At 44.1% G+C, this 11,789-nt stretch overlaps 1 protein-coding gene across 1 annotated transcript; it reads right to left on the bottom strand.

Annotated features, from left to right (window-relative positions):
- Positions 1-471: 471 nt before the first annotated feature.
- cibar1 (CBY1 interacting BAR domain containing 1) lies at positions 472-5,676 on the bottom strand. The gene is made up of 9 exons (XM_084695934.1): positions 5,507-5,676; positions 4,844-5,078; positions 4,671-4,739; positions 4,386-4,487; positions 3,912-3,917; positions 3,661-3,765; positions 3,232-3,345; positions 1,639-1,758; positions 472-991 (listed from the first exon to the last, which is right to left on the bottom strand). The coding sequence occupies exons 1-9, from the start codon at positions 5,533-5,535 to the stop codon at positions 866-868; spliced, it is 906 nt and encodes a 301-aa protein (XP_084552060.1). The 5' UTR covers positions 5,536-5,676; the 3' UTR covers positions 472-865.
- Between the last annotated feature and the right edge of the window lie 6,113 nt (positions 5,677-11,789).

Raw genomic sequence — 11,789 nt, 5'->3', positions numbered from 1 at the left:
CATCCTTGCACCTTATCAGCTCAATCAGTCGGTCGTGTATTTTATCCCGCCATTATAGTGAAAGAGATTTTTGCACTCTAGAATAGTGTGTTTATGTGTGTGGCTCTCTAGCTGCAGGATCCCAATTCCAGTTATGATTACGTGGGGAGCTTCGGATTGATGAACGACAGTCGTGTGACTCATCCGCAGTTGACAATGAAGTCGTGAGACAAAATGGTGGCTCCAGCTCCCAGGGGAGGCTCCACCATCACTGCAGCTCCCACAGCATCACGGCCAGGGTGCACAACGTCCTGGGCTTTCATTTAAACCACTGTTGCATGACCGGCCTGGAACAGATGAGTCACTACCAACTGCATCCATCACATTGGAATCCCTGCAACTCTGTGTGACTCAAATACACTGGAGCCAATTATGGAAATCGACTTTAGATCAAAAGGGTGTGTGTGTGTGGGGGGGGTAATAAGACACGACTTTCTGGATGTTATGAATTCCATGGCAACCACTTTAATTCTTTCTATAAAAAAAAAAGATGAATCACAGAGTTGACAATATCAAAAATACTGCCAAACAATGTACTTTTGGCACTACACGTAATACATGAAGCAGAAAAGGTAAGAAAGTGCGACAATACTTTATGTGGCATTTCATAGTGAATACAATGTTTGGGTTACCATTTTAAGATCATACAAGACCGCATACTGTATAATCATGCAGCTTGTGTCTAGAATCCCCATTCTTATTCGACGTGGTCTCAAAATAGAGTTATACAGGGTGGTTACATCATTTTTACGGCCACAAATGCACAACGTGCAGCCTTTCCCTCGAAAGCAACGCATACAAATACGACACATGACACCGGGCGCGTTCAGTCTTCATCGTCGGTGACGTCCTCCAAATCCTCGTCCTCCTCGTCGTCGTCGTCGTCCTCCTCCTCCTCCTCGTCATCCTCCTCCTCCTCCCTTCTCCTCTGCCTGCTCGGGGTCCTCTGTTGCTGCAGTACGACAGGTGCCCATTTAGTCAGTATCCTCCCAGCTGGATCCCACAGTACGAGGGAGCACTTAAATATGCATGAAAAGGCGCATGAATCACGAGTGTCGTGTCGACGTCGGGCAGCGATCGCCGTTTCCGTGCGTGCGAGGCCGTGCGAGCGCAGCATGCTTTCCCCACTGTGAACGATCCAGTTATGCCAGCCAGCGTCTGAGAACTACAATCTCAGAAAACCCTCCTCAATTCCTGATCTCACTGCCTCTGTTTTTTTGTTTTTGTTTTTTGGGGGGAGGGGGTCGTTGCCTCCATTCCTTCTCTAACTCACATTGGAAGCATGGGATTCCTCTCGGCCAACGGCGAGGAGACAGGAGGGGGCGAAGAGGCAGGACATGAGGGAGCGAGCAGGGACGGGAGATATCTCTCCTGGGTTGCCTTCACTTTAAACCAAAGGCACAAGAAATACAGGAGAAGGTGCAGGGAAACCTTTAGGAAGCGCAAGAAGAGGAGCTCGATGTTTGTGCGCGGCGTGTCGGTGCTTGAAAGAAGGTCAGGTTAGGGAAAGCCAGTCATGGGAAAGACCGATTAAGAAGGATTTATCTATCTTTGTGGGGTTTGACATTTGTACAGAGAGTGGCTTTGCATATGCCTTACCTGCAAAGTCCCTGAACTACTCAGGGTGGACCCAGTCTGATTGATGGAGGTTTTGGAATGAGTACGGACTAGTTCTAAGCGGGACTTGTAGTCTGGGGGGTGCAGCATGCTCCTGAATACCTGCCAAAACAGTAGGAGGTGCTATACTCTTTATAGACAGTAGGAGGTGCTACACTATTTAAAGGGAAGAAAAAACTGCAATTTGTGGGTGAAAAATTATTATCTTTCCTTGGAGGCAAAGAAGGATGTCTCAGCTGCTTAGGATAATGTTGAAATGTAGGCACACAAAAGTTGGGTAACGAGTAGTTTTCTAGAAATGGTATAGTGGGACACTGAATTTAAAGGCAATTAAATTAAAAACAAATAGGCTGCAAAATTGGACATTATTTCCCCTCTTTCGTTGACATTATGGCTCATAAAATCGCATTCTTAGATTAGTTAACAATGCACAACTGTTAAATGAATTCAATCAATTTCCCTGCACTACACCTCAACAATCATTATCCTGATGGTGAATCCACACATTGCCTGACTGGTATTTCTTGTCTGACCCATTTGAGAATGATGGAGAAAGGTCCTGTAGACTACTGTACTACTGTAAGTTGCTCTGGATAACAGCGTCTGCTAAATGACTAAATGTAAATGTAAGTCATTTGCGGCCTCTGTCAAGCATTGACTAAAATTAAAGCTTGTCTAAAACATCATAAAAGCAAACCTCAAGGCATCAACGTTACTGAGAAAGCCCCTGGAGACAGCAGAAGGCAGTGACAGGCTTGTGGGAGCTTCATGCCGTAAGACCATGGACAAAGGCCAGAAACGGCAAGTGAGCCAATCTTTGTTACAGATTAATTGAAGGGAAGTCTGACCCTTTACGCTGACTCACCCTCATGAGTCTCTTGACTCATTAAGTTCCTTCGACTCAGTGATTGAAAGAGCAAAAATGTAGGGCCAAATTATGATCAAATGTACTATTTGGAAGCAATCGCAGCTGCCTTCAATCCAGATCTTTAGGCAGCACCAATTTAAATGTATACACACTATCACTTGATGCTTGTCGACGCAACAACTGTTGAAAACCAAGACGCCCACCAAGCACCTACACAGGCACTGTCTACACAGGCACTGTCTACACAGGCACTGTCTACACAGGCACTGTCTACACAGGCACTGTCTACACAGGCACTGTCTACACAGGCACTGTCTACACAGGCACTGTCTACACAGGCACTGTCAACACAGTCCACCAACTAGTCATCGAATTTCATCAGGAGGTAAACAAACAGCATCAATGCTGTTTCATGTCGACACAAGGACACGGAGACGGTCAAATTGTTGAGAAGACATTTTGGCGGCAGCCTTCGTCAGGTTGAAAAGGATTGCTCATTGTTTGTGAACCTGCAAGTGAATCGACTTCACAGCGTGAGTCACTCAAACAGGCTGTCCGGGTTAGAAGTGTCACTCCCATTGGCATGATCGGGAGATGAATCATTGAATGAAAACCACACACTTATGATGTCAAGGGGAAAGAACGAGAAAGAAAAAACAAACGCTAGCAGCGAGATCTATTTCAATATTAGGCTATCACGGGCTCACCTCCAGGTCCTCGTCCTCATCCACCATCTGAATGTTCTGGAAGGCTGTGGTGTAAACCTCCAGTGCCTTGGCGTGGAACGTCATCTCCACGGTCACAAACTCGCCGAAGATCTTCTGCAAGAGAGATCGGGGAAAATATGAGTTCAAGCGTGGAGCCTTGTGTGGCATTGCTTGTAAAAACACGCTACACAAACAGAGTACATATTAATTTTGTTCATGGACGGTGAGAGGAAAAAAAGAGAGAATGAGTGGCAAATGAACAGACATGGATTAATTTCACCGTAGTCTGATATGGGTTTAATATTCCGACAAATATTTGGTCTAGAAACTGTAGCTCTATTTAATGAATGTGCTAAAAAAAGAGAGCGATTAAGACAAGGAAAGTGAGAGCGCTAATGAAAGGTGACAGGCAGACAGAGGGTAACTGACCTTGATGTCACTGATTTTCTGCTTCTCAAACTCGTCTATCGTCTCCTCCAGGTGGCGTGTGGTGCGCGTGGCGTCCATGGTGGCTCTCTGCAACTCACTCTCAGCCTGAACACAGCACAGCACAGCAGGATCACACATGTCCAAAGAACCCAATGAAATGAATTGTATATGTTGCGCACTAAATGTTTAATCCATCACTTCTACAATCCTTTGCAGAAGTGAAGGGACCGTAAACAATCAAGGAACCCCACCTGTGACTGTTGGTGTTATTAAGGAAAGTGCATTTATCAGCAATCAACCAAAGATGAATTTGTATTTGTAAGGTACTTCTACCTTGGACTTAAACTAGTAAACAAGTGTGTGTCAAGTCTTCCTGGAACTGACCACCAGACCCAGGAGGTTACTATAAAGGGAGATGTTACTCCACAGAAACAACACAACTATGAAGTAACATTTGTTTAAAACTGCCCCAAAGTCATGCATTATTTAGATAGCTTGTGCAATATTTACTTCATTGTCATCACTCTCAAGCGCGCAAACAAACAAACACACATCTATGGCCAGCATGGTTATCCTTCAGCTTGGCCCAACACTGTAGCCGTGTCTGATTCAACACAATTGAAGTGGCACGTCCGATTCTCGTGCAGTCTTTCGTCAGTGTATTTGGTAAATGCATCAGCTCTCTAAATCTCCCATGAAGGGAGCAGTCTGCCTGGTAAAGATACAATGATCTGTCGGTCGGAAGGGTTTCTCTGTCTCGTCCTCTCCAGCTGCTGCATCTGCTTGGCTTCTCGGTTCCTGGCACTCTGGCTTGTCTTCAAGTCCTCCTGGAAGGAAGGCACACGAGTCAGATCAGTGCTGACTGGGGATAGTTGATCACATCTTATGCCAAATATCTTGGATCAGCATTTGAAACGTGTATGTTTTGTAAACAGGTACTGCCATCGTGTGGACAGTCCAGGTAACTAACACATCACATTCAGAAATCAGTCTATTTCCTTACGACTTACCCGTTTCAGTTTCACCAATGGTCCATAGCTTTTTAAAGGCTCTACCACTCTGGCTTCAAGTCTCTCTACCTGCAAGAATATTATGGTGTTTGGGATTGTCATTACTATACAAAATGACAACACAGTCCTTGATAAGAATCACCATATCAAATGAAGGCAGCTCTGCTATATACCTCGGCTTGACGATAGTCCTGAATCTTGGCAAGTTGGTCAGCAAACTGTTTAATTCCTTTCTTCAGATTGGGTGTTTCCGTGTCTGCATACAGACTGATCTCTCTGACCATGAGGTCAGCTTTATCTCGTAACCTTGCTGTTTTACGGACATAGGCGGCGAATAGTTGGCACATCTCCCCAAAGTGCTTCTCCACGTTGGTGATGTTGTCCTGGATCTGTTTGGTCTGGGTGTCCCTGTTGCATTGAGGATCATGTTTGGATAACGTATCAATGGCATTCCACGTATTTCAATCAGTAGGCTAGTTTTTCTTACTTTTCATAAATCCTTTCAACAACCACTTTTGCTTACTAGTGCTAGCAGCTATTGCTTTGGCTACTCAGATTGTAAACAGTAAATGTTATCCCCTATTTAACGAGACTGCCGGACACATTTTCAGATTAATAAGAGGTTGAGCTTGTCCGAAGGCTTTTCTGATTCCACTTTCCAGCTGCTGCTCTCATAAATTAGTACAGTCAGTAGACTAGCAAGCTAGCACAGTAGCCTACTGTATATGGTTCCAGCTTCGTTAAACCCAGCTGGCTGGCTACTATTAGCTATCAGCTAGTTAACGTTAGCTAGTACAAGCTAGCTATCTTTTAATTAAATAGTGAGTAGGCTTCACCTTGCTCTTGCATCAGGAGTTCGACTCATAATGGAACAAGAATGGTAATCCGGCAATCAAAACTGGGTAAAGAGTATAGTAATAATGGTCCAAAAGCAAGCAAGCTAGCTAGCTACTTGTTTAAGGCTAGAACGCCAGGAAGCCGTTTCCATGGAGTTTTCATGGGGAGTTCCGCTAATTTCCGGTAAGAGAGTGTGTTGGGAAATGGAGGTATTTGATGTCCCCTATCTGTAGGCTGAATTCAGTGTTATTAAAATACTAATACCTATATTAAACATTCTTTGTTTAACAGGCTATGTTTAACCCTCCTGTTGTGTTCTGGTCGACCGATTTTCAAGTTTTCTCTCTGAAAAAAAATATAGTCAACTTATCCTGATTGCCATAAGGTTCCATGACTTTGTCCACACAGGGTATTTAAACAGCCCCCCCCCCCCCCCCCCGAAATAAAAAATAAATCATTAAAATATGGGTGTTTTATTTAGCTTTTGTACACCTGTGTCATTTGAATGAATGGGTAAGACTAACATGTTTCAATACAATTTTGTTCAGGCACACACCCATACAACAGATGGACACACTTACCCTCCCAGACCCCAACATGCACATGTGTTTGAGTACACATATGCACACACATACACACACAGACTATGATCCAGACGAAGAGACAACCAGTGTTGAACAGTCTGTGATGAGGAAGAGGGCCCTGCTGAAGTTGTTGTGACATTCATTTACATTTACATGTATTCATTTAGCATCCAAATTTTATCCAAAGCGACTTCCAAGAGAGAGCTTTACAAAAGTGCATAGGTCAGTGAACATAGACAACGAGATTGAAGTGCCAATGGGAAGAAACATAAGAGCATGTAGTTAAACAAGTTACAATTAAACAACATGAACGTCAAAAGTGCAAGAGTGTACCTGTAGGAAAGTAAGCAACAATAGTATAATTAAAAGCAAGTACAAGAAGTTAAATCAATTACCACTAACCAAAAAGAGAAACAAGTCCCTCAATAAGAGTCAATGTCATTGAGTCATTGTCCTGGACATAATTAACATCAGGTCCACCAAATCATTCCTAAGTACCGTTGTACTCCCCAAAACAAGTGCGTCTTTTGCCTTTTCTTTAAGGTGGAGAGACACTGTCTCTGATGGAGGTGGGGAGATGATTCCACCATTGGGGGGCCAGACAGGAGAAAAGCTTGGGTTGGGAGCGGGCGCTCTTGAGCGGTGGGACCACCAGACGGTTGTCAGAAGAAGACCGAAGGTGGCGGGTGGGGGTGTAAGGCTGGAGGAGAGACTAGATGTAGTCGGGTGCAGTCCCGTTCACCGCTCGGAAGGTCAGTATCAGGGTCTTGAATCTGATAAGTTTCGTGATGGAAAGCCAGTGGAGGGAGATGAGGAGCGGGGTAACATGGGAGCGTCTGGGTAGATTGAGGACCAGGCGGTCCGCTGCGTTCTTAATCCTCTGGAGGAGGCGGGGTTGCGTATGCTGGGAGACCGGCAAGCAGCGAGTTGCAGTAGTCCAACTTGGAGAGGACAAGTGCTTGGACTAGCAGCTGGGTGTAATGGTCAGACATGTATCTCCTGATCTTCTGGATCATGCTTGTCCAAGAATGGGAGTTTGTCCTGGTCTTCATCAACGCTTGAGAGGAGAAATCGACTGTTGACTGAAAATGTCATCAGGATGACCCCAGGGCCAACCAGATATGCCGTCTCCCAGGTTGATGACATGAAATCTTGCTTCGAACTGTTCCTGACAGAGTCCCTTGAAACCGTAGTCATAAACATGACTAACTTGGAGGGTAGACGTGTTTACAAAGACAAATGGAAGGAGATAGACCAGACCAACATCCAAGCGTACATATTCAAAATAAACCAAATATTATGCAACTATACATATAATTAATAAAGTTGAAGCAAACACCATTATTCAATTGATTTCCCCCTTGATCTCCATAGAATTTCCTCACAAGTGCAACACTATTCCATTTCTCAATAAGAAAAACAATTAAAAGTAAAACAGGTTCAATAAAAGGAAACAGGATAACCTGCAAGCTAAATATATATATAGATATGAAGTATAGAAGAAGAAAAAAAGTTACCGGCTATAAAAAATTCCCAGAAAACCTTTGAGGTATTTTTTCCATTTCTTAGTACCAGCTTTTCAAAAACAATAAACACAGCATTTTCCCATTATCATTATATCATTTTGAAACAATGCCAAATGCAGACTTTGTGATCATTGAAATGAATGGGGATTCTTTGTGATTTCCCCCTCCGGTTCCAACGCATGAATGTCACCAGCTGCTTTGTCTGGGCCTCTGTGGAAAATTTCCAAAAACCTTAATTATCACGCTTAATCATCCATGGAATTGAAGCAGGGGAAATTCACTGTAACAGATTGTGGATGTAAAACATGGTCATTGCATTTATCTGTGTGTTTTAGCCCCCCACCAAAGCATTCTGGCTGCTTGTTGTGTGAGTCTTCCCTCTCTGGCAGGGGGCAGATATGAATTGTGTATGAATCTGGCTTTGTTGTGTATCTGAAGATGTTGTTTGTGTATATGCATGTACTGTTTGGAGTGGGTAAGATCAGATTGTGTGTACATGCCATGTGTGCATGTGTGTCTTTGTGTGCCTGTGCTCTTGGTCATTGTCTTGTGCATCTGCCTGTTCTGGTTACATGCATAACAAGTATACCTATATAGTAGGAATGCTTATAAATAGTAGGAATGCAAATGATGGTTAATTGGAGTCATGTGTCTTAAGAGGACAGTTTTAGAGTGCGTCTTGACATCATGTGAACCAGGCACCTGCTCTGTTTCAGTTGTAATGGCCTTATTGTACCACTTGATGGCAAGCTACTGCTGTCCTATATCCTAGTCTGTGCCACAATACACACATTGTAAAACTGTATACTTCATCCAAACATTATGCTACAACTCTACTTCCATAGTATATACAAATTCCCGCATTTGAACACAATTCTGGCAGACAGCTGTCATGGCAATTATCACTAACGTTCTGTCTCTCATTTGTTCCTCCATCTGAAATATACAGCATTCCCAAAAAAGCAGGGAGATAATATAAAAAGTCAAAAATACACAACGCGCCACTGTATATAGGTATCTCTGTGTCCCTATAGGACGAAGTACAATATCCCTTTTTGCAGTCCAAATGACAGAAGTGCCTCGGATTTCAATATGTACAGCATGGCGCCAACTCAAGTCCAACTACAAAACGACATGCTATGGAAGCTAACTTAGCGCTACTGAGCCTATTCTCCACTGTGTGGATCTCCATCAGGACCCACTCTGTGCTGAATGAAGTCTGGAGAGCTGCCGAGTGGTTTTTTGGCCGCCACTGTAAATGTATTCAGGAGAAGTATGGTCTTCATGGAGACAGTGTCTGACTTCCTTAAAGAACAGATGGTGTTATTACCAAAACACCAATTAGCAGGAAGTGGGTTGCATCCACACAAATCCCCCCTTCTCTTTTTAACTCAGTCTCTCTCTCTTTCTCTCTTTCTCTCTCTCTCTCTCTCTCTCCTCTCTCTCCTCTCTCTCTCTCTCTCTCTCTCTCTCTCTCTCTCTCTCTCTCTCTCTCTCTCTCTCTCTCTCTCTCTCTCCATGCTCACGTGTCTGTGGGCTCGTGTGCTGCAGTGGTGCTACGACGTCAGGGGAGAAGCAGAAGATGCTCGCCCAGCCGAACAGATTGGGAGTGACATATGTCAGGCGCGGGTGGTTGGGGGGTGGTCTAGCAGGTCGCACCAACATGCCGTGTGCCTCGTCTTTCGCTCTCTCTCCCCTTCAGGTTTGACCTGCGGTGTCACCCTCCCTCCCCCCCTCCCTCCCGCCTCCCGCCTCCACCACACACCCAAAAAAGAAACACACACACACACCCTTAAATGCCATGCCCGTTACTGGTAGAAGACTGTCTGTCAAGAAAGGAGGGGGCCTGCTAGCATGCGTTTGTGTGTGTGTGTTTGTGTGTGAGTGGGCAGGACTGGGGTGCCTTGAGGTTGAATGGTGCACACCCTGTTCATAACAAACAGCAACAACCTGCCAATTAGTTGATGTCTGGGGCATGTGTGTGTGTGCGCGTTTCTGTGTCTGTGTATATGTGTGTGGAGTACTGAGGTGGGGCAGTCGGGGGTATCCAGCTCTGTGGTGCCTTGTCTGTCAACTGGTGCATGAAATTAAATTACAAGTCTCAGGTCAATATCCCGTACTGACGTTGGCCCTTCTCCCTGTGTTCAAATGACTGTGTGACAAGAGTTGGTTTTCTATTTTGGACAGTGAAATTTGACTGGTCTTCTGGTCAGTTGTCCTCCCTGTTTCTTTAGTGAACTGTAACTGGAACAACCTTCAACAAAAATCTTTTCTATGACAGTTTAACGACAGCTTGAAGGGCAACTCCGTTCCGACACAGTCCACTGCGTTTATTGACCGACTGACAAAATTCTTTCCCAGAGGAGCTTGGAGCACAGGTTAGGGCAACTTTGTCTGTGTTCATTAGTGTCTCCTTCCCAACTTCTTTGTTCAACACCCCCTCCTCTTCCTCTCTTTTGCTTTTCCTTCTTCCAATCCCCCTGCATCTCTCCCTGGAGAGGTAGACCCATAAATGTCACAAGATGCCGTTAGAGTTGAGAGTGTGTGTGTGTGTGTAGAATTGGGAGGATTCCACAAAACCTTTTGTCGAAGTAAACCTTAAACCTGCTCTTAAGATAGTATTACTTAACAAAACACTGATTGCAAATGTAAAGTGAGCTTGCATCCAACATCTCTATAAGGATGTACAGTAATCAGCTTAACATGATATCTGCTGACCTGCCCAGTTATAGTTTAGAGGACACTCCTTAAATCATGCCCTTATTGGCTCACCATGTTAGTTCACTTCTTAACCTCATCTCACCTTTGGTAATTTAACATAATCTAATATTGAGCAGGCCAGATAGTATTCTAAACAAAATAAACTATTAATGTATTTATAAATACAACTATTTGTGGTTTTGTGCTTAGACTGGTACAACTTAAAGTGTCCTCTCCAATTTCATCTCTGATGGACTTATGTGAAACGTTGGACAGTGCATTGTGGCTAAAGGAAGCATTAAGTATTGATCCACAAATGTCAACTTGGCTTCGAAAATAATCTCTGGCTCTGGAGCCCAGTATATAATAGTGTCACATAACTAATTCATCATTTATTAATAGTAAGATACTTTTTTACATCAGCAAAAAACTCCAGCACAGGGTGTCTTGTTTCCCAAGTACCATATCTCCCTTAATGCAGTTTAATGGCAAGTAATCCAGTCGGACAACCATTACACACACACAAACAGCTGAGTGCATCTTGCCCACACATTAACCTTGATCCCGGTAAAAAGCTATTTGCAAGAAACACACACACACACACACACAAATGCATGCATACACAAACACACACATGCAGACACAGCACACACATGCAGATGCACGTTGTATGTATTGCAGCCTGGTTGTGGAGTGCTGGAGATGTTCCAGATATCCTCATTGTGGTGTCTAATTGAAGATGACTTCAGAATTCTCTAACAAAGGAAGGGTTCCCCTGAGCTTTCATGTGTTTGGTGTTTCAGAGTGTGTGTGTGCCGTGTACTATACGTGTGTACTGTCCAGTATGCGTGTGTGTGTGTTTCCGTGTGTGTATTTGCAGCAGACTGCTCGATAATGCAGATGTCGGTTGCATGTCAGTGAGTACAGTATGTGTGCATGTGTGTGTGTGAGTGAATGTGTGCGAGAGAGGCAGAGAGAAGAGAGAGTAAGTGATTGCAGAAGTATTTCAAATGGGCTTTATATGGCAAAACACATGACAATTTCCATTGTCCTTTTGTCCTAAATATGCAAATGAATGAAATAGCCCCGAGTGCATGGGGCATTCCCTGAAGTGCATTCATTAGACACTGTTAGCATAATTGATTCCGGGCACCAGCGATAAAAGTGGTCACTCACACATAGCCTTGCAGTACCCATGGGAGGCCATGGACCAACTTCTCTCATGAATCATTCAACCTCACCCCCAGCCAATGGATGGGGCCTATACTCCAGAGATACGAGCCACCGTAATACTGTCACTGATGTCTAAATCATCTCCTCCACCCACACCCCTGACACAAACATAAAGATGAACCCCCTTCACATCAAAGCTTTAACTAGCGCTTGTGAAATATACAGTACTGTAAGATTCTCCGTTTCATTTAAAGCTTGACTGTACATGTTCAATGGACGGAACCATGTTTTTAGTTAGG

The sequence above is a fragment of the Hypomesus nipponensis genome, chromosome 4, assembly GCF_054491055.1.
Source record: "Hypomesus nipponensis isolate SF chromosome 4, ASM5449105v1, whole genome shotgun sequence".
Taxonomy (NCBI): domain Eukaryota; kingdom Metazoa; phylum Chordata; class Actinopteri; order Osmeriformes; family Osmeridae; genus Hypomesus; species Hypomesus nipponensis.
The sequence above is the reverse complement of the archived record's forward strand: the minus strand, read 5'-3'. Positions and strand labels throughout refer to the sequence as shown.